This window comes from Diceros bicornis, chromosome 13, assembly GCF_020826845.1.
Source record: "Diceros bicornis minor isolate mBicDic1 chromosome 13, mDicBic1.mat.cur, whole genome shotgun sequence".
Taxonomy (NCBI): domain Eukaryota; kingdom Metazoa; phylum Chordata; class Mammalia; order Perissodactyla; family Rhinocerotidae; genus Diceros; species Diceros bicornis.
In genome coordinates, this window is record NC_080752.1 from 40,728,719 (window position 1) to 40,753,550 (window position 24,832).

At 44.6% G+C, this 24,832-nt stretch overlaps 1 protein-coding gene across 3 annotated transcripts in view; it reads left to right on the forward strand.

Annotated features, from left to right (window-relative positions):
• The window catches only part of NIPAL3 (NIPA like domain containing 3), a 47,203-nt gene extending 33,355 nt beyond the window's left edge, over positions 1-13,848 (forward strand). For all 3 annotated transcript variants that reach the window (XM_058553237.1, XM_058553238.1, XM_058553239.1), the window contains 5 exons: positions 233-368; positions 2,280-2,368; positions 3,854-3,917; positions 5,675-5,769; positions 9,984-13,848. In XM_058553237.1, the coding sequence (XP_058409220.1) occupies positions 233-368; positions 2,280-2,368; positions 3,854-3,917; positions 5,675-5,769; positions 9,984-10,183 (584 nt within the window). In that variant the 3' untranslated portion in view covers positions 10,184-13,848. The remainder of the gene's footprint in view (positions 1-232; positions 369-2,279; positions 2,369-3,853; positions 3,918-5,674; positions 5,770-9,983) is intronic.
• Positions 13,849-24,832: the final 10,984 nt, after the last annotated feature.

The window sequence follows — 24,832 nt, forward strand, 5'->3', positions numbered from 1 at the left end:
AAGTGACATTTGGAAATACCTGTCGGAGTTTTGCTTTCCTCTCTTCCTTCGTGGGAGAGGCACAAGAGATCTGATGCAAACAGCATCTTCTCACCGTGAAAACCACTGCGTTAGCTCTGCCAGTGTTCCCTCCATCTTTTTCACCAAGTCCTTTGGGGTTATAAACTGACTTTCAAGGTCTGACTCCCTCCCTCTCCCTGAGGCTCCCACACATCCTTGTCACCTTCTGCAGGCTCGATGACAGTGGTGACGGTGAAGGCTGTGGCCGGGATGCTTGTGTTGTCCATACAGGGGAACCTGCAGCTCGACTACCCCATCTTCTACGTGATGTTCGTGTGCATGGTGGCGACCGCCGTCTATCAAGCTGCGTGAGTTACAGATTCTTTTCCTGCTGGGTCTCGCCACGTGGGTCTCTTCTGTTTTCCAGGCCTGATTACATTTGGAAAGGCAGAACATTCAAATGCAGCCTGTCGCCAGGGTTTGGCATCCACTGTGGAGAGAGAGGGGTTGCTAATTTGCTGAGTTGTCACGTGGAGGGCTCTGTGAATGACGCTTGAAAGATGAAGCCTGGAGTGGACGTGTTTTTTCGCTCTGCCTCAAAATATGAGAAATACGTGCTCAGAGGCAGCCTCACTTCCCACCTGCTCCAAGGCAGGCGTCCGTCTCAGGGACTTCAGAAGAAGCTGTGTGTCCCCATGAGGCACCAATTTGTCTGCTAGATAGAAAACAGAAAGTTGTCATTTCTTGTCCTCAAGAAATCTTCCCAAGTAGAAGAGTGAGGTCATCGTTTCTCTCTCAGGAGCAGAAGTGCTGAGGGTAGGCCTGGGCCTTGTTCCCGTCTGAGCCCCGGTGCCCAGCAGAGGGCCTGGGAGGGCATATGAGAGTCCTGCGTGGGGACGGGAGGTGAACTGTGCAGGTTTCAGTGTGGTACGTGAGGCTGGTTCGCCCTGGGCAGCTCAGGCCCCGGACTCCGGCAGCCTGGCTCACCGTCCACCAGCAGTGGCCTTGAGGGGATGGTAGGAGTGACCACTACTGAGCAGGTGCCAGGTGCAAGCCGGCTCTACTGTCACTGCTTTCACAGAAATTTGTGAATCCATTTCATCCCCACAACACCCCTTCGAGGCAGATGATAGTATCCTCATTTTGCAGGTGGGGAACTGCAACAAAGCGAGGTTAAGGGGCCAGGAAGTAGGGAACTGAGATTTGAACCCAGGGGTCTGGCTCCCCAGCCCACGACACCTTCCCCTCAGCCTCTCTAAGACACAGATTCCTCATCCGCAAATGAGAATAACAACAGGCCCTACCTAAGAGAGTCACAGAAAGCTCTCCGCACAGTCCCCAGGATAACATCCAGTAAAGATCGGCTTCTTTTATGAGGATTATTACCATTGCTGTGTCCATTCTTACTATTCTCTGTCCTCCTGCAACAATTCCAGTCGTCACCGCTGAGCGTCTGCCACGTGCAAGGCTCTGTGTGCTCCAGGAGCTACAAGACGAGTCAGATGCCCAGCACTCTCCTGGGGAGTTTCTCGCTCACCAAGTCAGCACACATCCACTGAGGGCCTACTGTGTGCCAGGCCTGTGCTGGGCCTCCCCACACAGAGGCATGACAGTAGTCACTGTCTTCCAGGTGCTCACAGCCCCGGTGGGGGGACAGCCCGGTAAGCAGGTGATTACACCTGAGTGGGCAGTATGTTACGGTGTAAGCAACTCTGCAGTAACTAAAATACCACGCAGAGAGTGGACAAGGGATATGTTCCAAAGTGATGGAGTGTTTATCCTAGGTGGAATGATTTGGAATGACTCTAATTTTCTCTCTTTTTCCTGTATTTATTGCAGTGAGCACATTATTTTTGAGTTAAGAAGAAAATTTGTTTAAAAAACTAATTGCAATGATAGGCAAAATGTGATAAGTGCTCTAAGAGTTTCTTGGAGTGTTTAAGAGAGCGGGAGTGGCTCTCTTTAGTGGGGTGGGGATGCAGGGGACACAGAGGTGAGGAGAAGGGATTTCCCGTGATGAGAACCATGTGGTTAAAGCTGAGAGACCGGGAGTGCACGGCCCGCTTGGGGGGTGGGGACAGGCCTCAGGCTATGTGTCTAGGGGAAGGATGGGAGCAAAGTGTGGACCCCAGACCCAGAGATACACAAGGATGGCATCTTTATGAACCAAAGGAATGTGCGTCATCTTCATGCTTCAAACCAGTCTACTGTCATCAGCTTTCACCTCAGGCTTCCCAGCATCCCCACAGCCCACTGACTGGGGTGCTTTTGTGTTGAAGGTTTTTAAGTCAAGCCTCGCAGATGTACGACTCCTCTTTGATTGCCAGTGTGGGCTACATTCTCTCCACTACTGTCGCTATCACAGCAGGTAAGGGTGGCCGATCGCTAGATTTCTGTCTTCTACCTTAGCAGCCTACGTTACCCCAGCGTGGAGGGCGGAGGCTCCCTCTCTGTCAGAAGGCCAAGTCCACTGACTTGTTCTGTCCATTGGAGATGCATATGGTTTCATGGAGAAAGTACAAGATTTAGAGCCAGAGAGATCTGAGTTTGCGTCCCAGCACAGACACAGAGCTGAGTGGCTCTGGGAAAATCACTTAACCTCTCTGAGCCTCGGTTCCACATTCATAAAATGGGAGTAATAACACTTACCTCCTAGAATTGAAATATGTACAATCCAAACGTCCCCTACTTTGTATTGCAAGGTTTCTTTGATGATTTTTGTCGTCATCTGCTAGCTCCACAACCTCCGTTGGCCAAGTGAACACAAATTTCTTCTATATGATTTTTAGAGATCACGAGCATATGAAGTGTCTGTATCATAACAGGTGCTCGATAAGCCATCATTATTATTTATGCCCCTTTTCTTCTACCCCACCTCCAAATTTTTTTTTTCTTTTTCTTTCTGAGGTGGCTTCAGGGGCTGCAAGTCTATCAGTTTATGTTTGTTTGTTTTTTAAGTGGCGATGGTGACTAAAATCTTCAAAGTATAAAGGCCAATAAGAACGAATGTGCCTGGCCTGGCCTTAAAGCCATATGCTTTGTCCTGCATTTCAGAGAAGTGGTGCCCAAATCCTGCTCGCAGAGGCGGGAACAAGCAGGGCACACAGCCTACCAGGGCCTGTGCTGTGAGCAGCACCAGGAGTTGAGTGGGGCATTGACGCAGAGCAGCCGGAAACCTAATGCAAAGATTTGAGTCGTGGTCAAGAACTTTGGTCCAGTCAAGGTGAAAAGGAATAGCAGACACCAAGGTTGAGTCAGAAACAGAAGTCGAGGCAAGGAGTCAGGAGCTCAGGAGTACAGCATGAAGTCTGTGGAGGTTAAATGACCTAGACAGACTGGCTGCAGGGTGAGGGTGGCAGGCCCAGGTCACTCCCACGCCGTAGGCGTAGACCTGCGGGCTTGACATCTGCTGGCCACGTGAGGTTAGAAAGCTCTGACAGCTTAAAATGAAGCCTTGTTCATCCATCTTAAGAAAGATGGGGGAAAGGAGTGTGTGTGAAGGCTGGTGGATAAGGTCTGCAGCTTACTTCATAGTATTGTTTCTTTGGGGGAAGCTGGGTGAAGGGTATATAGGAATTCTGTACTGTATTTGTGAGTCTAATATTATCTCAAAATAAAAACTTGAGAAAAAATAGATGGAGATAAGAGGGGCCTGGGAGGGGGAGAAAGAGAAGACAATCTGTTCCCCTAAATGGCTTTTATTCCATTCCTCTAATATTTTACTAGGCGTAGGCATAAGATTTTTTGGTCGCTTTGGTTTCCTGCAGGAAAGAGAGCTTAGCCCAATCCCAGGCAGACTGGCAAGTAGATTTGAAAACAGCTCACCCATGTCTCCTGTGATTTGCTGCCACAGGTGCAGTGTTTTACCTGGACTTCCTCGGGGAAGACGTGCTGCACATCTGCATGTTTGCGCTGGGGTGAGTTCCGCCCGCTCTCTGGCCCCGGGCATTGTGTGTAGAATTCAGGCAGCTGCCTCTCTCCCCCCATTATTACTTCAGCCTCTCAGGCAATCCTTTAGAGCCAGTGGAGCCGCTGGGATTGGAGCTTTGTCCCCGGAGGTGAGCATTTACCCCAAAGGGCTTTATCTCCTTCCCCTTTCTTCTCTTTTGGGCTTTAATTTCCTTGTCATTTCTAAAATATCACATTTTGACTCATGAAAAGACACTCGACCTCATCTCAGATCAAAGAAACGCATATTGAAGCTACATGAGACACCATCATTTTGCAAAAACTAACAGGATTGATAATATTCCAAAATGGCAAGAGGATGAGAAGACCAGCTCTCTGCCACACTGTGAGAAATTCTTTAATGCGGGAGGACAATTTGGCAATATCAATAAAAATTTTAAATGAGACTACTTTTTGATGCACCATTCCATTTCTAATCATTTATCTTAGAAAAATCATTGAAATGGGACACAGACACATGTATGAGGCTATTTATTAATTTTAAAATTAATCGTGTAAGCAAATAATTGGAAGCAACCTAAATGCCCAGTGGTAGAACACAGGTTAAATAAATTATGGTGTATCCCTGTAATAAAGCACCATGCTGCCATTTTGAAAAATTGAGGCCAGTCGTTAGGTGCTGGCATGGAACCAAGTGTAGGATGCATTAAATGGAAAAAGTTACATATTTTTATGTTTATTCTACCCTATGATCCAGCAGTTCCACATCTAGATATATACCCACAAGGAATGAGCACATATATCGACAAAATGACTTGTACATGAAAATTTATGGTTAGCTTGATTCATAATATGTCCAAATTGGATACAACCCAAATGTCTTATCAACAGGAGAGTGCAAAACAAATGGTAGTATATTCAGACAATGGATTCAACACAACGGTTAAAAATAATGAACTACTAATACACACAATAAAGTGGATGAATCTTAAAAACGTTTATCGAGTGAAAGAAACCAGGCATAGAAGAGAAACCATTGCATGTCTGAACTCACAAGAAGTTCAAGAACAGGCAGATCGAATCTGTGGCATCCTCTGGGGAAGGGTGAGCGTGATTGGGAAGGGGCACAAGGAAACGTTCTGGGATGGAGGGGATGGAAATGTCTTCTCCACTGATCTGGGTGGTGGTCACACAAGTGAATACACAGGTAAATTCATCCAGCTTTATATTTAGGATTTGTGCATTTTACTGCATGTAAATTATACCTCAATTTTTAGAAAGTGTGCTTGTTTATCTAAGCTCTAGGGAAAGGAAAAAGACACAAAAAAGATTCTGGAAGAATATATGCCTACCTGGGGGAAGTACAGGGCCTTTCCAATTGTTACTTTCTCTACTCCTGTATTAAATTTAGGCCATAAAGAATTTTTTTAATTTAAAAAAAAAGAAACCTTTTTAAAGGCAAGGTTCTGAGATGCGGGCTAAGTGGAAATGAAGAACCACGCGAGTTTAGCCCAGGAGAGTCTGATTTACTCAGATGAAGGTTTGTGTGGAGTGGAGGGCGTGTGGGCTGCACTGCCTGTTATTATTCATCTCGAGTCTGCTCCCTGCTGACCTCAGGCCCAGCAGCCTCTCCTGCTCACCAGCGAGACCCCCGCTGCAGCCTCAAGCCCTCTTTTTACCTTTTTCCCGTTGCCTGGGTTTGAAAGTCTCCCTCCCCACCTCACTCCGGCCTTACTTCTCTTCCTCCCTTCTCTCTCTTCCTCAGGTGCCTCATCGCATTCTTGGGCGTCTTCTTAATCACACGGAACAGGAAGAAGTCCATTCCATTTGAGCCCTATATTTCCATGGATGCCATGCCAGGTAACGCTCAAACCCCATGTGTCCTGCTCGCCAGCCCATCCATACAGAGTGACTGCTACTTCCTGTTTAAAAAGAGGCAACCAGCCGCGGGGTTTGCTCCAGGGAAGGTGTGCTGTGCCGTTATGGTGTGACTGTCTTTTTTCTTTTAATCTCCATGTGCAAAAGAGGAGGCAGTGGCTGAGGCGCCTCAGTTGGTTTTGAGCACATCTTGCCTGTTCCCATGTCTGTTGTCGGGTCCTTTAAAGATGATCCTGATTCACACTGGATATAATGATGATCTGCAGCACCAGGCTTCATGTCTGCAAAAGGAATTCATTGAGTTGGAGTGGAATGATCAGAGAGGGGAGGGAAAATAGGATGAATGAAATTCAGATAGTATAATCTTATTCCCTAGATTCCACAAAGGAGTGGATTGTTCTGGAAAGCCTAATTTCCCAGAGAGCTGAGGGTTCACACTGAGAAGCACAGGTTCAAAGGTCTTTAAGCCATGACAGTAACGTAAATGTGTGAATCAGCCGAGTGCTGCACAATAGGGAGTGGTGGGGCCTGTGGAGAACTGGAGAGTGCCTGTCCAGCCTAAAGGGATTCAGATTAGAAAAATTAAGACATGGGACCTGCCCATCTAGGTTTACTGACCTAAATTCTATAGGGTGCCAGTGATCACCAGCTTTCACTCTTTAACTCAAAATTAATTTTTATTTTAGACACATAAGATGAAACTCCCTCCAAAACAGAATCTCCCACCCTTCATTAAGACAGTCTCATGAACAACATATACTCACATTGATGGCATAGAGTGCTGCCTAATAACTTTATTAATAACTCTGTAATGCAGATGTGTTCTCAGGGCTGACTGAGGTGCCCCTACTTTAAATGGCCCCAGGGTTTGTGTGTCTACTTTTTATATTATTTCCTCATCTCTTGCTATTAAGCTATTGTCTGTCATTCTTGTTGTTACCAGCCTGCCTGTGTATAGCAACTCGGTGTCAATCTTCTCATTTGACCCAACTTGTTCGAATTGTGTATAAAAGTAAAATAAATAAGCTCTGAGTTGGGACCTTAAGGTTTCTCCTCAGAGTTAAGTGCATGAGCTCTAGTGCATGGACTTTTTAAACATCTAATCTGGCTGCTCAGATGCCTTTTTTGCTTACTTCCTTGTTTCTCGGCTGTGTTCCGGATAGATGAGGGCGCTGGATAGCTGAATTCCAGATAGGTGAGGTGTCAACTCTTGTGTGTGTGCTAGTATGTGTATGTATATGTGTGTTTGTGTGTTAATGAACTGTGTATGTGTATATATCTCTATAAGTATTTGTATATGCATATATATAGTTGTATTTTCTGGTAGAAAATAGAAGGTAACCTAAGGTAATCTTAGATATCAACATGCCGTGGTCTGTTTGTGGATGTGGCTCTCGCTTCCTCTTTGTCCACTATGACCAGTGGGAAGTCAGATGTTGAAGAAAGGAGACCTTGCCCTGTTGCTGTGGCATGTCAGGACCGTTCTGAGCAGACTTGTGTTCTGTACTATGAAGAGCATGGGCTTGGAGTTCAGATGGCCTGGATTCAAATCCCAGCTCTCCCGCCTAGCCGCTGTGTGACCCTGGGCACCTGTCTGGCTCTCCCAAGGCCTCTGACCCTCACTTGTAATTGGGATTCCTTCTTTCAGAGGAGTGGATAATATGTAAAGACCCCTTTCACAGTGTCTGGGACATGGTAGATGCCTGGTTAAATTTGGTTTCACTTCCCTTTTCTTTAAGAAACTTTGAGGGCCGGCCCCGTGGCTTAGCGGTTAAGTGCGCGCGCTCCGCTACTGGCGGCCCGGGTTCGGATCCCGGGCGCGCACCGACGCACCGCTTCTCCAGCCATGCTGAGGCGGGGTCCCACGTACACCAACTAGAAGGATGTGCAGCTATAACATAGAACTATCTACTGGGGCTTTGGGGGAAAAAAACATAAATAAAATCATAAAAAAAAAAAAAAAGAAACTTTGAAAATGTCAAACACTTGTTTGACCTGATGACAGGTAGAACATGAGGAATAAAACTGCTTGGACAGATTTGCTCTTCTAGCTGCTTGGTCTCTCCGGTTGGCATCAGGACCTTGCTTTTGCTTTACCTAGATTCATATCTTTACAACAGACCAGTAGCCACTGTTCAAGAGGCATTCAGATTCCAAAAATTCACTACCTGTCACATTAAGTAATTCTGGCACCTGTAAGACTTCTAAAAGATGAGGGCGAGAAGAGCAGGCCCTGATGGTTAGGAGCTGGCGGGGCACTCACAGCTGGGCCTTGGTGTCCCTGGCTGAACATTAACAATTTCACAGAATATCAACATCAGACAAGGCCACTCTGTGACCGTGATGGATCAAGATACAAACAGGACCGCTCAGTTAGCATGTCTGAACACAGACAAAACATGAACGTTGTCCAGACAACAAAAAGGACCAGCCATCCCCCTGACGTGAGTGACAGCTGCTGCTTTACCAATCTCAGCCAGCCTCCATCTAGCCGTCTCCCCGTCCAGATTATTGTTATTAAGATCCCCAGTTACAGAATGATCCCCACTTCCTGACAGCATCTAATTCAAAGCAAAGCCCTGCTTCCTTAAACCCTCCCCAAAATCACCTCACACTGGCCCAAATCCTATGTTAGTCTTTTCTAACACCCTCTTACTGAGGCACCCCACACTTCTCCATGGTGTCCATCTCCCTCATTGCAAGGACTCCATAAACCCAAATTTGTTAGACTGTAGGTGTGTTCCTGGTGGTCTTTGGCTGGAGAGCATTGACCAAAAGCTAAGCCATGCCCGGAAAGCCAACTCTCTTCCCTGAGGAGCAGGCACCCCTCATCCTCTTCCAACCCCCACCCCCAAAAGTCCAAACCAGAGACTCTTAAACTATACCCTTCAAATGACCATCAGCTAAGGCTTGTGCAATGTGGAAGCAAAGGGACTTCCTCATGCTGGGTCTTCCCAGGCCATTTGCAAAGTGGAGAAGAGCATAAGCTTTAGTGTCAGATCCCAGCTCTGTTTCTCATTAGCTGTGTGACCTTGGACAAGTTTCTACACCTCTCTGAATCTCTGTTTTCTTATGCAGAAAATGAGGACAGTAGTATATCTCTGTCATAGGATTTGGGGGGATTAAATACAGGTGTATAGGAAGGCCACACAGCATTCCAGTTAAGAATGTGGGCTTCAGAGCTTAAACCACCCAAGTTTGAACCCTGGCACTGCCACTTACTGTGACGTCAAGCAAGTTACTTAACCTCCAACTGCCTCTTTTTCCTTATTGGCAGTTGTGAGGATCAAATGCGATAAGACTTAGATAACTGTTCAGAACAGTGCCTGCCACCAACGGAGCATTCAGTCCACGTTAGCTATTACCACTATTGCTGTTGTTACTATCACTATTTAGAGCACTCGGCCCGGTGCCCAGGGCATAGGGAGCAGGCAGATGTCGGCTGCTATTATCATCATAGTTCCATGTAAGACACTTTGCATTCAATGTCTTATGACTCAACCTGGGGGCCAGAGAATTTGAGGAGTCTTAATTCCCTGCCTGGAAAAGAGTTGGCCTCAGAGAAGACCATGTCCTGCCTGATGAGGAGAATTGTAGAATAAGGTTAAAGGAATTGATGGTGAAAGTCTTAGCCCTCAAATGTAGGTAGACATCCAATATCAGTGTGCCCAGAAGTAATAAGCAAAATCGCACTTTACCCTTTATGTGGATCAGGGATGTTAATGTTAAAGGTAGAAACTCTCCCTCTGAGCATTGTGATGCATCTGTCACCATCACGTGTCTGTGACACAAAAGTTACCCTCTTCTCAACAGCGTAATGAAGTTTTCTGGATCTTGATTTCATTCAGCAGAAAAGTGTTGGCATCTACCACGTTCACAGCACAGCGCTGGTTCCACTCCCCCTGTGGCCCAAACAGACATTCCCACCTCCTTCCCGGCCAACCGATGGTTTCTCTCAACAGTGGCTGGTCTGGGTGCATGTTTCCTGAAGATTCATGCCTGGTTGCTTAGCAACTGTAATAGTTCTGGTGTATATTTATGGGTGTTCTTTTTTCAATCTAAAGCATTCAGGAAATTGACAATGCACATGATTAGCTCCCAAGCACTATAATTAGTGTGGGTGGGATGGAGGAAGATACAGCCTCCTTTGGCCCCCTTACCACATAACGATTTGGGGAAAATGGATTTCATTTCAGGTATGCAAAACATGCATGACAAGGGGATGACAGTCCAGCCTGACCTCAAAGCTTCTTTCTCCTACGGGGCCCTGGAAAACAATGACAACATTTCTGAGATCTACACTCCTGCCACGCTGCCCATCATGCAAGAGGAACACGGCTCCAGAAGCGCCTCTGGGGTTCCCTACCGAGTCCTGGAACACACCAAGAAGGAGTGAGCCCCCCTTGAAGGAGATTCGCCTTCCTCCATTTATAGCTGCTCAGGCCATGCTGACCGTGGTTCAACCCTTGATTCTAAAACTTGCCTTTTAAGTCTTATTTTTTTTAACTGAGAACTCTATGGATGGGGATCTTGAAAAGCCTTTGCTGTGGCAAAGGATGTGTTATCTTGGTCTTGGAAATTTCAAATGTTGGGGCTGGGGGTTGCGGGGGTGCAAGCAGTATTCCAGGGGGGTGGCACGGAATGCAGCCTCTGCCTGGGCTAGCCCGGCTGGACTTGGAAAGCCTTTATCATCCTCGAGAATGTAGCTGAGCTTCCTCAGTCAGTGACCCAAGGTTGCCACATTCTTCAGAGCTAAAGCAAGGCAGAGATTCTGCTTTTCCTTTCCAAATCCAGTGACAGGCTGGAGACCTCTAAGTCTAGTCTTCCCCCACCTCACGTGCAGGCCGGATCTCTTCCCATCTCACTCATGATTCCCTGTTTGTGATAACGTTTGTGTCGCTCTCCCATGGCAGAGTGGGCCAGCCCTGGTGGAACGTTCTGTCATTCGCCTGTAGGGAAATGCACTTTGCCTTCCAATTGTCTGTGTCCCCCCAGTGAAAATGTGCTTGATGTGTTTATATTGGATCTGCTCTGCAAACTAATTTGTTTTTGGTTCTGTGAACTACATGATTGCTTTTTCTTCCCCCAAAGGAACTGGGAAGTTGAGAGAAGGGGGAGAATAAAAAGGACAGAGGCAGGGGTGATGATACCTCAGCCCATAAAGGAAGAAAAATCCCTTTTCATCTTCTAAAAGGTGACTGCATCACTTATAAGAGGAGAGAGAGAAAATCTGCATGTTTTCTGTGTGTTTTCCTGCACACCAGTGCCCTCTGGGAAGACGGGGGGCGGTGCTCATTCCAGAGACAGCCTCGCTCATCTCTCCTCCATCCTCTCCTTTGTAGAGCAACAAACCAAGCTTGAATGATGGCTTAATTTCCCTGGAGTGGATGGGGACTCTGGGTCCTCCTCCCTAGGGCACGTCTGGGAGAAGCAAGCATTCTCAGAAATGGGGCTGCTGCTTTCCTTCTGGCTACGTGCATGATTGTCTTCCCCCACACCGACTGTATGCTTTTGAGAATGGCAGGTAAAGGTTTGCAAACTTGAACGAGCATAAGGATCCCCTAGGGAGTTTATGTGAAATGCAAATGCCTATACCCCAACCATAAATACTCTGATTAAATGGGACTGGGGTGAGGCCCAGGAGTCTGCAAGCTTAACTGACAGCACGGGTGCTTCTGATGCAGGTAATCCAAGGATCACACACCTTGCACGCCTAATAATGGAAAGAGATGGACTGCTAAAAGCCCCGGGGGCCCACGCACACCTGCGGGAAAGTTGAAATTACTATTTCTTGTTTCCTCCTTGGGGTTCTTTCGGCAGGTTGAATAATCCCCATAGGATCCGTGGCATTTCTCCATCCAGTGATTACTACTTAAATCTACGCTTACTGCTTCCCTAGGCAGCCGTTAATAGGCAGGATAACAGTGTTAATAGACCAGTGTTGATAGATCATTAACTTTTATGGATTGTGCTTAATCCTGATTTAGTACCTTGACTTCAAAAACTGACATCTGTTGCCTGTGATAACTACTTCTGTATTGTGTCTTAACCACTTCCGTATTGTGTCTCCCATGCCTAAGAAGGCAACCGACAGTGACCTTTTTTCCTTTAGGACAGATATCAGCGTAGTTCAATGATATTTATGAGGGGTTTACTATGTCTTAATCATTTGGATGGTGAGGGCTACAAAGAGTAAGACGTGGTTCCTGCCCTCCAGGCAACACGAATAGCCAGGAAACTATGGCGGCCGACTGAGTGCGATAGCCGCCACAGAAAGTGACAGTTGTGAGGCCCTGTTCAAGGTCAGGCCCGAGCCCAGAGTCGGGTGTTCGGAATTGGAGATGATTTGGGCCCCACTCATTGATAGGTGGTAAATCTAGCTAGATTTGAGCAAAGCGTAGAAAGTAGAGTGATCACCCCCCAGGCAGAGGGGCCAGCATTTGCAAAGACACAGAGATAGGGAGGGGGAGACGGCAAAGAAAGGAGAGCCAGGGAAGGTGGTGGGAGATGAGGCTGGAAAGATAAGCAGTGGAGGCCGAATCCTGGAGGGCCTTAAATGCCTGGCCAAAGAGTTTAAAGTGTATCCTAGAGGACACGGGAGCCGTTGATGGTTCATGAAGAAGAGAATGACAGGATCAGCCCTGATTGGAAAGGAGACCTTATGCAGTGTGGAGGAAGAATCTGAGGGATAATAATTCACTTTTCACAGTCAAGCTGCAAATCTGTAAGAAAAAAACACAAAAGGGGAATTACAATCCAGCTTCACTGCTATTCAGATTTTCCAGGTGATTTTTCTAAGGTGGGCGGGGTGGGGGTGTGAGGGCAGAGTGGATGAAGGGAAGGTGAGCGGGGAGGCCATTTATGTTCAAACCCAGGTGATCAGTTGGCATATTATGTGCTCCCAACCTTACTCTGCCCCCTTCCCTTTTTCTGTTGTGGGCCTTTTAGCCTCGAGCCAGTGGAGAATGAGACGAGTGGATAAAAGTGCAGGTCTGCTGAAAATCATGGGTTTAATGCCACCGAGGCACCGCTGCTGGGGCCTGGGCAGCCCTTCTGCCTTCAGGTTTGGGGCAATGGCGTCGTCCTAGGAAGCTGAGCTACAGGAAGGCTGAGCAGAGAGCTGCATGGTGGTTTCCTGAGTGGAAGGCGGGGGCAGGTCACCTGGGTGCTCGAAGAGCAGCTGATATGGGGCTACGGTCTCCAGAATTCTGCCTCTGTCTTGGGCTAGCTTCTCCCAGTCTTTGCCCCCAGGTGTAAATGGACTGTTTGCTGGTGGCAGGTACGCAGCACTTGCTGTTAGGACAGGAGTGGAGGAGGGTGTCCACTTTCCACTCTCAGCCCTGATCTTTATTTTTCCTCGTGGCTCTGACACCGCCAAGCCCTCTCGAATGCTCCAAGCAACATTAAATGTCACCCCTCCATCCTTCCTGGCAGCCAGTACCTAAAGCAAGATCACCAAACTTGGGTTTAAACTTTCCAGTTGTTCTCTGGTCTTCCTCTCCCCATCCCACTCTGTGCCCCTCTGGAGAGGCTGGGACTTGGGGTTTCCTGATCAGACATTAGCACCAGTTCTTCGCAGACTGGTGCCTGTGGGTTTTGCTGAGAGCTCAGCCCGCTCCTCCCCCTGACCCCTTCCATGAAGCTGCAGGTCTGATGCCATCACATTAGGCTTCAGGTCCTGTGGGGGTTTGCAGAGAGGAACTGAATGCTGAGTAAGGAAGGGAGGACTGACACCTCCACTGCTCTTCTGGTGGAAACTGGCCAGCTGGACGGTGCTGTGTGGATACAAGCCATCCGTCAGGGTAGTGTTGGGGCACCTCCACCCTGCAGCCTTGTGAATTCCAAATCTGGCTCAACCCCGGCGGACAGGCAAAAAAATGTACTGTGTGTTTCTGAGAAGCTATGTAAATGAAGTCACCTTAGAATATATATTCTATGTGGATGCTTATATTTTGTTAACTTTGTGACTAATATGGCATGTCTTATTTTTCAAAAAATGTGTGTGCTAGTTGCAAATAACATTATGAAGTGGTATTTAATTAAAAAAAAATCTATGTGCTACCTACTGAGTTTGTCTTATTGTTGGCTAACACTTTCTAGAGTTGTCTAGAACAGCACTGTCCAATAGAACTTTCTGCCATGATAGAAATGTTCTATGTGTGCTGCCCAACCCGGCGGCCACTATCGACATGTGGCTATTGAGCACTTTCAGTGTGGTGAGTGCGACCTAGGAACTGGATTTTTTGTTTTATTTAAGTTTAATTAATTGAATTTAAATATCCACACATAACTAGTGGCTGCTGTACTGACAATACAGATCTAGAGATGCCCATGAATGCAGTTAAGGCTGAATTAACGCATTTTCCCCCCTACAGTGGTTAAGAGCACAGACCCTGGCCATACTGCTTAGGTTTGATTCCTGGCTCCACCACTTATTAGCTGTGTGGCATTGGGCAAGTTACTTAAACTCTCTGTGCCTCATCTGGGAAACACAAATAATAACAGTATCTACCTAAGGGTTATTGTGAGGATCAGATGAGTTAATAGATGTAAAGTCTTGGAACTATGTCCAGCATCCCATCAGGAAGTTATATTATATTGAAGGAATGGTTTCTCTGTTTATTTACTTATTCATTTTTAAATTATATAATGAATGCTTGTGATTTTTCTTAATTAAGCAATTCTAAGCACACATGTCTCTCTTCATTCTAAGTTTCCAATCTACAAAGGCAGGTGTGACGTTGCCTAAATATTTATTTATACACACATACACAGAAAGAGTCATATATTTACTCATACATTTAGTAAGCACTTATATGCCACACACTATATTTAGACATCATATACATCTCAATTCACCTTTATAACAAGTCCATGAGCTAAGTTTTAATATTATCCCCATTTTGCAGATGAAGAAACTGAGACTCAGGTCACATAGCTGATAAACAGCAGAGCCAGGATTTAAGGCCAGAACTACCTGACTCCAAAACCCGAGCTCTTCACCCCTCTGTGCTGCCTTCCTGGTGTGGCTGGATCTCGTGGGGTGAGGTCCACCACCCAATTAGGACTTGACCTCTGTCTGAAAAGGAAAGGGAAGTACAGTTCCAGGTAGGATGCAAACTTGAAAATCAGGAGGTCATCAATTGAGTCTGTAAGGACCACGTTTGCAGTGGCACTGCCATCCAACTTTAATCAGGCAAGGAAATAAAATTCAGTCTATCACAGAGTTAGAGGGAATTTAATCATCCATGAGTCTCAGACTCTTTGATTTCATGAAACAGTGCAATTTAAAAATAGAGATTGACAAAGGATTACCAATTCTTTGTAGTTAATCTACAGAAATTATGAATTTTTTTTGTTTAACAGTTTTTACTATTTATTAGTTTTTACTTTTTGATTTATGGAATCATAAAATTTCTAAATAGAGATTGCCAAAAGGTTAACTTTTTTTTGTAGTTAATTTTGTTCTCTTTGATATTTTTCATTTTTTATTAGTTTTACTACAAAATAAATTCAGCTTGCTTTGTCCAAACAAAAAAAGGAGGAAAACGAAGTCCAAGTCCTGTTTAGGAGAAAGATTGCTTGGTAAGCAGCACCAGTGTTCTTTTACAGCCTTATTAAATATAATAACGTACCAAGCATTCAAGTGATACATATAAACAATGCAAGCCACAAAACAAATATTTTCTCATTGTGACGCTTTAAGATATTCATGTAAGAACACAATTAGTTCTGTGAAGACTGTCCAGGTGCTATAGACTGAATATTTGTGTCCCCCCACAATTCATATGTTGAAACCTAATCCCCAGTGTGATGGTGTTTGGAGGTGGGGGCTTTGGGAGGTCCTTAGGTCATGATGGTAGAGCCCCCATGAATGGGATTCCTGCCCTTATAAAAGAGACCCCAGAGAGCTCCCTCATCGTTTCCACCAACTGAGGACACAGTGAGAAGACTATGACCCAGGAAGCAGGTTTTCACCAGATATTGAATCTGCTGGCACCTTGATCTTGGACTTCCCGGCCTCCAGAACCGTGAGAAATAAATACATGCTATTTAAGCCACCCGATCTATGGTATTTTTGTTATAGCAGCCAAAATGGACTAAGACACCCGGTACAACGAGAGAAGATTCATGTGGCAGAGAAAACAGTACCTTCTGCCCTCTCCTGTTTACACTGAAATGTGAATCTTCAACGTTGCACCCTAGAAACTTTTATGCACTTAATTCTCAGGATTACTGCATAAATTACAAAAAAACCCCACAAAGTCTGTCTTTAACTTTCCAAATGCCTGTGTTTGTCCTTAAAAAAACAGCACCAGAAATACAGCTATGCAGCTGTCCTTCACCCTCTGATCTTATAAAGCCCAGCTATGTAAGCATCACAGGATGATTCAGGAAACTTGAAAGTCTTATATTGTCTTGTACTTATTGAAATATCATCTCTCAAAATTTTCAAGTCACAAACATTTCTCTTCATATGAAGATGCTAAGCATCTTTGCACGTATTTATGTACTATTTGTTTTCCTTTCCTGTGAACTGTCCACATTCTTTGCCCATTATTCTACGGCTCTGTTGGTCTCTTATTGATTTGAAGGTGCTATTCGTATTTTGCATCTATTAACCGTTTGTGATATGAACTGCAAATATTTCCCCGAAGTTTGTTATTTGCTTTCTGATTTGCTTATAGCATTTTTTTTTTGCTCTGAGAAAGTCTTTGTTTTGTTTTATATATAATTGAATTATTTCTGTATAAATGTTCTTTATATATGCAAACATTTTTATACACATAATTGAATGCATTAATCTTTTCTTTTATGGCTTCTGGATTTTGAATCATAGTTTGAAAAGTCTTCCTTACTCCAAGATTATAAAGCAATTCTCTTGTGTCTTCTAGTCTTTTTATGGTTTTGTTTTACATTTACATGTGAGAGCCTCTGGGACTTTGTCCTGGCATACAAAGCAGAGTATGGAGCCAACTTTATTTTGTCCAGATAGCTATCGAGTTATCCCAGTTCTATCTATGGAATAGGCCAGCTTGGCCCTGATAAATTGAGATGTCACTTATATAGTATGCCAAATTTCATTATTTTCTGGACTTTCCACTCTTCCATTGAACTGTCTGCCTATTCATTCACCAGTAACACACTGTTTAAATTATTGAGGCTTTTAATTGAGGCTATGCTTTAGTATGTGGTAGGGCAGGTCTCCATTCATTGTTCTTGTTCAAACTTCTTATTTTGTCAAATAAGGACATTGAACGAAAAAAATACCCTACTATACTATCATTTCATTAAAACAGGACATTCACACCAAAATAGTAAGAAAGGCAAAATCCCACAATAAAGAATAATCCTTTAAACTGAATAATTGAGCTTTATGAAAAATTTAGGAGAGTGTCACTATTTGCCTCATTTTGCTGCAGGCCTGTAAGGTGAGACCAGCATTAGGGAGCCAAAGTTGGTTTGATGTAGCTCAAAGTTGGTGTTACACATGTGAGGGAAGGGGGGCCCCAGAGGAGATGTCACTGGCTAGTGAGTTGCAGACACAGGACAAGAACCCAGGTCTTATGATCTCTCGTCTCATCCTCTTTCCAATGCATCATTAAGTCTTCCTACATCCTACACCCACAGAACTTTGCCCCTGCACCAGGTGCTGTTCTAAGTACTTTACGTGCATTATCTCATTTCATTCTCACAACAGCCCTGCAAGGGAGCTGTTCAATCCTTGTTTTACAAATACAGAAACTGAGGCTCAAAGAAATTCAGTAATTTGCCCAAGGCCACTTGGTCTGTAAGCGGCAGAGTCCGGATTCAAACTCAGATATAACTAACTCCAAAGTCTGTATATTTTTAAATCCAGTCCTTGATATATCAATAGACAACAATTCTTTTAACCTTTAAATTATGAATTCATTTTTTAGCATAGAATGCAACTTTCTCTGAGTCTGGAGTAGCATAAGAGCTTTAGCTTGTCAATCTTCACAGCTGCCCTGGGACAAGCCATCTTTCTTTCCCTCCGCACACTTGGTATATAATTTCTTAGGTAGTTATTGTTTCACTCAGGACCCAGTCTGGAGACAGAAAGCACACCAGTTATTGGAACAGAAAATTTAATATAAAGAATTGGTAACTAGGTATACAGTTGTTCACTAGGCAACTGAAAAGGTACAGAGAGAACCGCCAGGTAGTGACTGTAAGAAGCAGCTACCACCCTGAGAGCTGGAGGAAGACAGAGAAGAGGCTGGAATTATTGGTGGGAGGAAGGGCCCTGCGGCGCTGAAACTGAGGCTGATGCTGTGTCTCTGAGCTTGACGGAGAGGCCGCATAAAACTGGGATTCAGACCCATGAGGGTCTGTATAAGCCTGAAGACTGCGGATGAAGAAGACACTCCCTGAACTTAAGTGGGAGAGGAAAAAAATATTGAATCATGCCAAAAATATCTATTTGAGGTTCCTGTTCAATACAGAGCCTAAGCATCCCAATTCACCTCCTCTCCATCCCAGAGCAGCTTTGGGCTTAGAGCCAGTGGGTACCAAGAACAAGTGTTCTACGGGCAGCAATCCGAGGGATTAATTGGAAGACTATTTATAGACCTTATGGACACAGCAGCATTTGCCCCAGATGGAGCCCTAAGAATTACCGTAAGCGGTGGAAGAGATTTGGCTCTGAATGGCCCATGGTGAGGACAGTGGGGCAGAGAGGGAGGCAGGACAGAGCTGAAGAAACTAATGGCCCTCCATAACGACCAGGAGGAAAAATAAGGCAAGACGGCTCTGCAGGGTTGATAAACACTGCAACACTCTATCCCTAGAGTCAAGTCCTGCTCACTTTTGCCTGCATCCTAGGCAGCGTGCCGGCACCTCACGCACACGCCTTAAGGGGAAGCTGACAGACAGACCCTGCTCACTTTCTCAGAGACAAAAATCACTCCTCATGTTCAGGGGATGGTAAGCCTTTGGGTAAACAAACCCGCACAACTGCAAAGGAAATCCAACCAACTAGCCCAGTAAGCAACACAGTTCTTTATTCATAAATGGGAGTTGTCCGCCAAGAATCACAAGGCATGTGAGGAACTCCATGAAAGAGAAAGACTAAAATTAGTGAGATGAAACACGAATGGCAGGATAATGTGGACAAAGAGGGCAATGGTCCACAGGGTTCATTAAATTATCATCGCTATTTTTATATATGCTTGAAATTTTCATAATAAAAAGTGAAAAAAAAAAAAGCTGGTTTTGAGCACTCCTGCATACGGCAATGAATAAAAGACTTCATACAAAGGAGTCAAATAATGAAGCAAACAATACAAAGCGTGATGAATATTATAATTGAGGGAGTGATGGGGAAATTTCACAGTGTCAGGACTAAGGAAGAAGTAAGAGAGTGGAGAGAGGGAGTTGGAAGCTGTGGAAGGCGGCCCTGGAAGGGGCGGAGAGCAGAGTATGTATCTCAGCCCCAGAGCTGGGGCCTCCCCTGACCCTGCGCCCAGGGTGACCACCAGGAAAGAAGAGAGTTCAGAAGAAGGCAGAGACGACGACTTTCCCATCTAAATTAGGATATCTGTAGGGCCAGCTGCCTAATTTACAGGACCCAGTGCAAAATGAAAATGCAGGGGCCCCTTGCTCAAAAATCAGGAAAAAATACCATTAAAGGGACAATTTTTTTTTAATTTTATTTATTTGTTTTTTTCCCCCAAAGCCCCAGTAGATAGTTGTATGTCATAGCTGCACATCCTTCTAGTTGCTGTATGTGGGACGCGACCTCAGCATGGCTGGAGAAGCAGTGCGTCGGTGCACGCCCGGGATCCGAACCCGGACCACCAGCAGCGGAGCGCGCGCACTTAACGGCTAAACCACAGGGCCGGCCCTAAAGGGACAATTTTTTACCACCCATGTTTATTTATATAAGAGCACTTAACTTGTACGGGAATCACTGATATTATACAATTCATATTTCGTAGCTGGTACATGAATATGTGTTTTGTTCTTACCAGAAGAGTGGAAACCCTGAACAAAACTAACTCAACTGTTTTTATTTCTTTATTGATACACACAGATTCCGCCAACATTCTCTGCCTCAGCTTACTGATGAGTAAAGAGGAACTGAAAAGAGAAGGAATCATGGGTGGCCCTATCTTTCCCTTTCCTTCTAGGTCATCATTTTCAGTGTAAGTGGTTGGCAGGAAAGTAACGCAAGTAAGAAAGACATGATGGGCATCCTTGTCTGTTGCCTCCTTTCCAAGTTTGAAGAAAGTTTGGGTTGGAATGGAAAGTGTGCCCTCTCCAGCAAGTCAGTCCTTCTCCACTCCCAGCCCGCCCTTGCCCCGCCCCCCACCGCTGACTCACAGACGTAACAATTACCTTATATTGGCTTTGTGACGCCTCATGGATCCAACAGAATTCTGTGTTCACGGGGGCGTCCTGGATGCTATAGGCAAATGCGGCTGCAAACAAAGCTGGACCCTCAGACGGCACTTAACTTTCTTGCTCACGGGCCTGCAGCATTGTTCCATCAGACTTCGCTTACAGACAGAAAGATGTTCAAAGATAGAATTTTATTAAGCATTTCAAGACAGCAAAAGCAGAGCATTAAACCAATTGTGAGGCCCCTTTGAGAGCGGGGCCCCGTGCAAGTGCACAGTTCACACTTGCCCGGAAAGCAGGCCCTGGCTATTTAGGGGCTCTCCCAGGACCCCACGTGGTGCCCACTTAGGTGGACTAAAAGTAACCAACTGATAGCTTCTCAGTGTGAAGGATGCTCCCAATCCATATCAATCCGTGCCTCATCTAGTGAAAGAGAGCAAACTCCTATAAGTTGTGGGTATCCATTCTGATCGAAATAAATCACAGTGACTCAAAGAAAGAAAGAAAACAGACTCTCCTCTGTGCACATTTCCAATCTGCTGCTGCCATCTTAAAAACTGAAAACTTGTACATTCAGAAAAGGCTCAAAGCTGCACGGGGTACTTTCGAACTAAAAGAGCAAGATAGATGTCAGGACCCTAAGTCATTTCACCCCAAGGCAAATCACCTAAAACCAACAGCTTGATCAGCCTAACGACCCACTTGGATAAATGTATCTAATTTACGTTTCAATTTTAACCCATACAGCCTAGCCTTACTAGACCAGGACTTTGGCTAACTATACTTTTCCTTTTTATACCCAGATTATTATAGCATAAGCTTCTAATAGCTGGAAATTAACTCCCTTCCATGTGACATTCTCTCCCCCACCCCCATCTTCTCCTTTTTTGAGAGATTCTCAGGGAATGTTTCAGCGTACTGTGTGCTCTGCAACATCTCTTTGGTTTTCCACTCTGATCTTCTTATCTGCCCGTGACCTCTGCTCTTGTAGCCTCTTTGAGACCAGAGTCAGCATGGTCAGCTGCCCCCTGCTGGTGACCTCCAACTGATACACATACCCCTCACCCTCTCTGGTCCTAGAAAGGAAACAGTCCTTCACATGGGCCTCCCCTTCAAAGCCTGGGACAGGCCCTCAGCAGCCCCTGGAAAGGCTTCTTGTGAGCCCACAGGTCCAAACATAAGCTCAGGAGCCCTTCACAAGCAGGAGTCTCACCTGGCTCCAGGTAGGCCTTCACCCCACAGGGCCAGCTCCCCTCCCCCTTTCTCCTCCACCAGGAATCTCCAAGCACCTGAGAATCCTGACCTGACGGATCCCACTGGGCCCAGAAGAGCAAGTCTTTCCTCAAGAACTTGATTTACATCTGCCTACTCAAAAAAGCCCAACTCAGGGGCTAGAAGAGGCCAGAGAGCTGGCTCACTCTCTCCCGTGTGAGGATACACAAGAAGACAGCCGTAAATCAGGCAGGGGGCCCTCACCAGAACCCAGTCATGCTGGCACCATGATCTCAGACTTCCAGCCTCTGGAACTGAGCAGTAAATTTCTGTTGTTGATAAGCCGCCCGGTCTGTGGTATTTTGTTATGGCAGCCAGAACTGATTAAGACAGCAAATCAGTAAGCTCTTTTCTCTAGGCTCCAAACCCGCCCTTCGAGGGGATGGCTTTGGGATACTGGGGCTGGAATTCTGCAAACCACCTTTCTGCTTTGCCAGCTGCTCCCTGGTAGGGGCCTGTGAGGGAGACTGTGAGGCTCGGGAGGAAGAAGGGACTTGCTTCTCCCTCCCTATTTCCCGCTCCTATGCACATCACCCCAGCAACACTTCCTCACTCTGGTAGAGCAGCAGCTGAAACTGGTTGTGCAGTTCTTTCCAACTCGTGCACAACCAGCTTCACGGCAACCCCCTCAGAGACATCAGCACTCTCTTCTCAGAGGTCTGGGTCCCTCCTCTTATCTTTTTTTTTTTTAACATCTTTATTGACATAATTCACATACCATACAATTCACTCATTTAAAGCGTATAATTCAATGGTTTTTGGTATATTCATGGATATGTGCAACCATCACCACAGTCAATACTAGAACATTTTCATCACCTCAAAAAGAAACTCTGAAAAGAAAATGCATTGGTGAAGATGTGGAGAAACTGGAAACCTTTGCACTGCTAGTGGGAACGTAAAATGATGCAGCCATTATGGAAAACAGTATGGTGATTCCTCAAAAAATTAAAGATAGAATTACCATATGATCCAGCAATTCTATTTCTGGGTACACATGCAAAATAATTGAAAGCAAGGACTCAAACAGATATTTGTACATTCATTTGTATGTTTGCATTATTCACAATAGTCAAAAGGTGGAAGTAACTCATGTGTCCATCAACAGATGAATGGATAAACAAAATGTGCTGTATACATATAGTGGAATATTATTCAGCCTTAAAAGGAAGGAAATTCTGACACATTCTACAACACGGATGAACCTCGAAGACATTATGCTAAGTGAAATCAGCCAGTCACAAGAGGGCAAACACTGTATGATTCCACTTATATAAGGCACTTAGAGTAGTCAGATTCATGAAGACAGAAAGTAAAGTGGTGGTTGCCAGCATCTAGGGGGAGGGGGAAATAGGGAGTTATTGTTTAACGGGTACAGAGTTTCAATTTGGGAAGATGAAAAAAGGTGTGGAGATGGATGATGGTGATGGTTGCACATCAGTGCAAATGTACCTAACGCCACTAAATTGTACACTTAAAAATGGCTAAAATGGTAACTTTTATGTTACGTATATTTTGCCACAATTTGAAAAAAAAAAGAAACCCCATACCCTTTAGCTATCACCTCCCTGTCCCCCTATCCCCACCCTCCCAGCCGCTGGCAACCACTAATCTACTCTCTGTCTCTACAAATTTCCCTATTCTGGACTTTCACGTGAATGGAATCATACAATATGTGGACTTGTGTGCTGGCTTCTTTCATTTAGCATAATATTTTCACAGCTCATCCAGTTGTAGCATGTATCAGTACTTCATTCCTTTTTATTGCTGAATATCCTCTTATCTTCTAAGTTTTAATAATTACGACCTCTTCCCTTGATTCCTTTTGTCCTAGGAATGGAAGCTGCCTCCTGTAGTTGCTACCCCCGTGATCCCTTGGAGTTCTTTTCAACCTGTTCAGTTACTAGTTAATAACTTTATATCTAGGTGATGGTTCTTTATATCAAATTCTTTCTGTTCAAATCACTGGTGTGATTTCTGTCTCCTGATCAAACCCTGATTGATGGTAAAGAAAAATCAAAATAATTTGAATCCCTGGGCTATTCATGCAGCTGCCGGTTTTTAATGTTCCATTTTCTCCTCTGCTCGCTGTGCCCCATCCACTTCCTGATTATGGTCATCTACCTCTTATTATTCTCAACCCATCTGCAGCTCAAATTAATCAGGAAATAATATCTCCTCCTAACAAATTCAAGGACTGCAGCTCCTTAAAGAGCAGCTCCTTCCAGAGTGGAGTGGCACAGCTGCCCTTAAACCCATCCGCAGTGCACTCTGCAGCCTCGGAGTCTGCAGTCCAGAATGGAACTGATTCTTTGTAACTTAGAGCAACACAGCAAAACGAAATCTTATGCAGCATCCAGGCTCCAGAACGCACCGAAAGACGTTACTTCCGTACCCACTCCTCAAAATTATGCAGGAATGGGTTTTGTAAAGACATATTTCTCTTTATAAAAATGTAATAGGTATTAATTGTCCACATTTTTATTAAGATTTTATAGTTTTCCAGGAGCTTTCAAAAATAATTCATTTGAGCCTCAAAACCATCTTATGAGGGAGGTACCACCGATATTTCCATTAAGTTGAAAAGGAACCAGGCTTCAAGTTTGTGAGATTCGCTCAGGGTTAAACAACTAGTCAGTAGCACCACGAGGATGTGAGCCTGCAGTGTTCTGAAGACTTTTAAGGAAAATGCATGCAGCCCTGAGGAGGGCGCTCTCACACGCTGCTGAAGTTTGAGAGTTGTGGGAAAGGGGAGGTGGGAAGGAGGCAGTATAAATTGGTAAACATTTTCTGAAAAATATTTGGAAATACATGCACCCTGATGTTCCCTTCCAGATAATAAAACTAAATTATTAAAACAGTTTCTATTAATAGCTAGATCAATGAAACAGAAGAAAAACCTAGAAATATATATGTACTGTGTTTCTATGTATACTAAATTGTATATGTACAAAGCAGTGGGTTAAACGGATTCTTGTTAGAATGTTAGATGTTAGAATCATTGGAAAAAGAATTTAAGTTAGATTCCTACCTCATATTTTTATACTAAAATAAATTTCAATTGATCTAAAGTGGTAAATGTAAAAAATAGAAATCATCAAAAAAAATGAAGGTCACTATTAATTAGATGTCAGCAAGGGGGAAAAGCAAGTGAAAAATTCACAAAGTAAATTATTAGTACATTTATATACAAATTTTTTAAATGTCTGTATATCAAAAAAAAGAAAAAATTCAAAAAAGAAATCACAAAATGAAAAAATTTCAACAAATATAATAATCATGGGGTTACCGTCTACAATGTATAAGGTATTCCTACAACCAAACCTACAATGTTCATAGCTCAATAGAAGAATGGAGAAAGAATTTGGGCAGTTCTCAAATGAAGTACACATGAAAAATTGTTCATCTT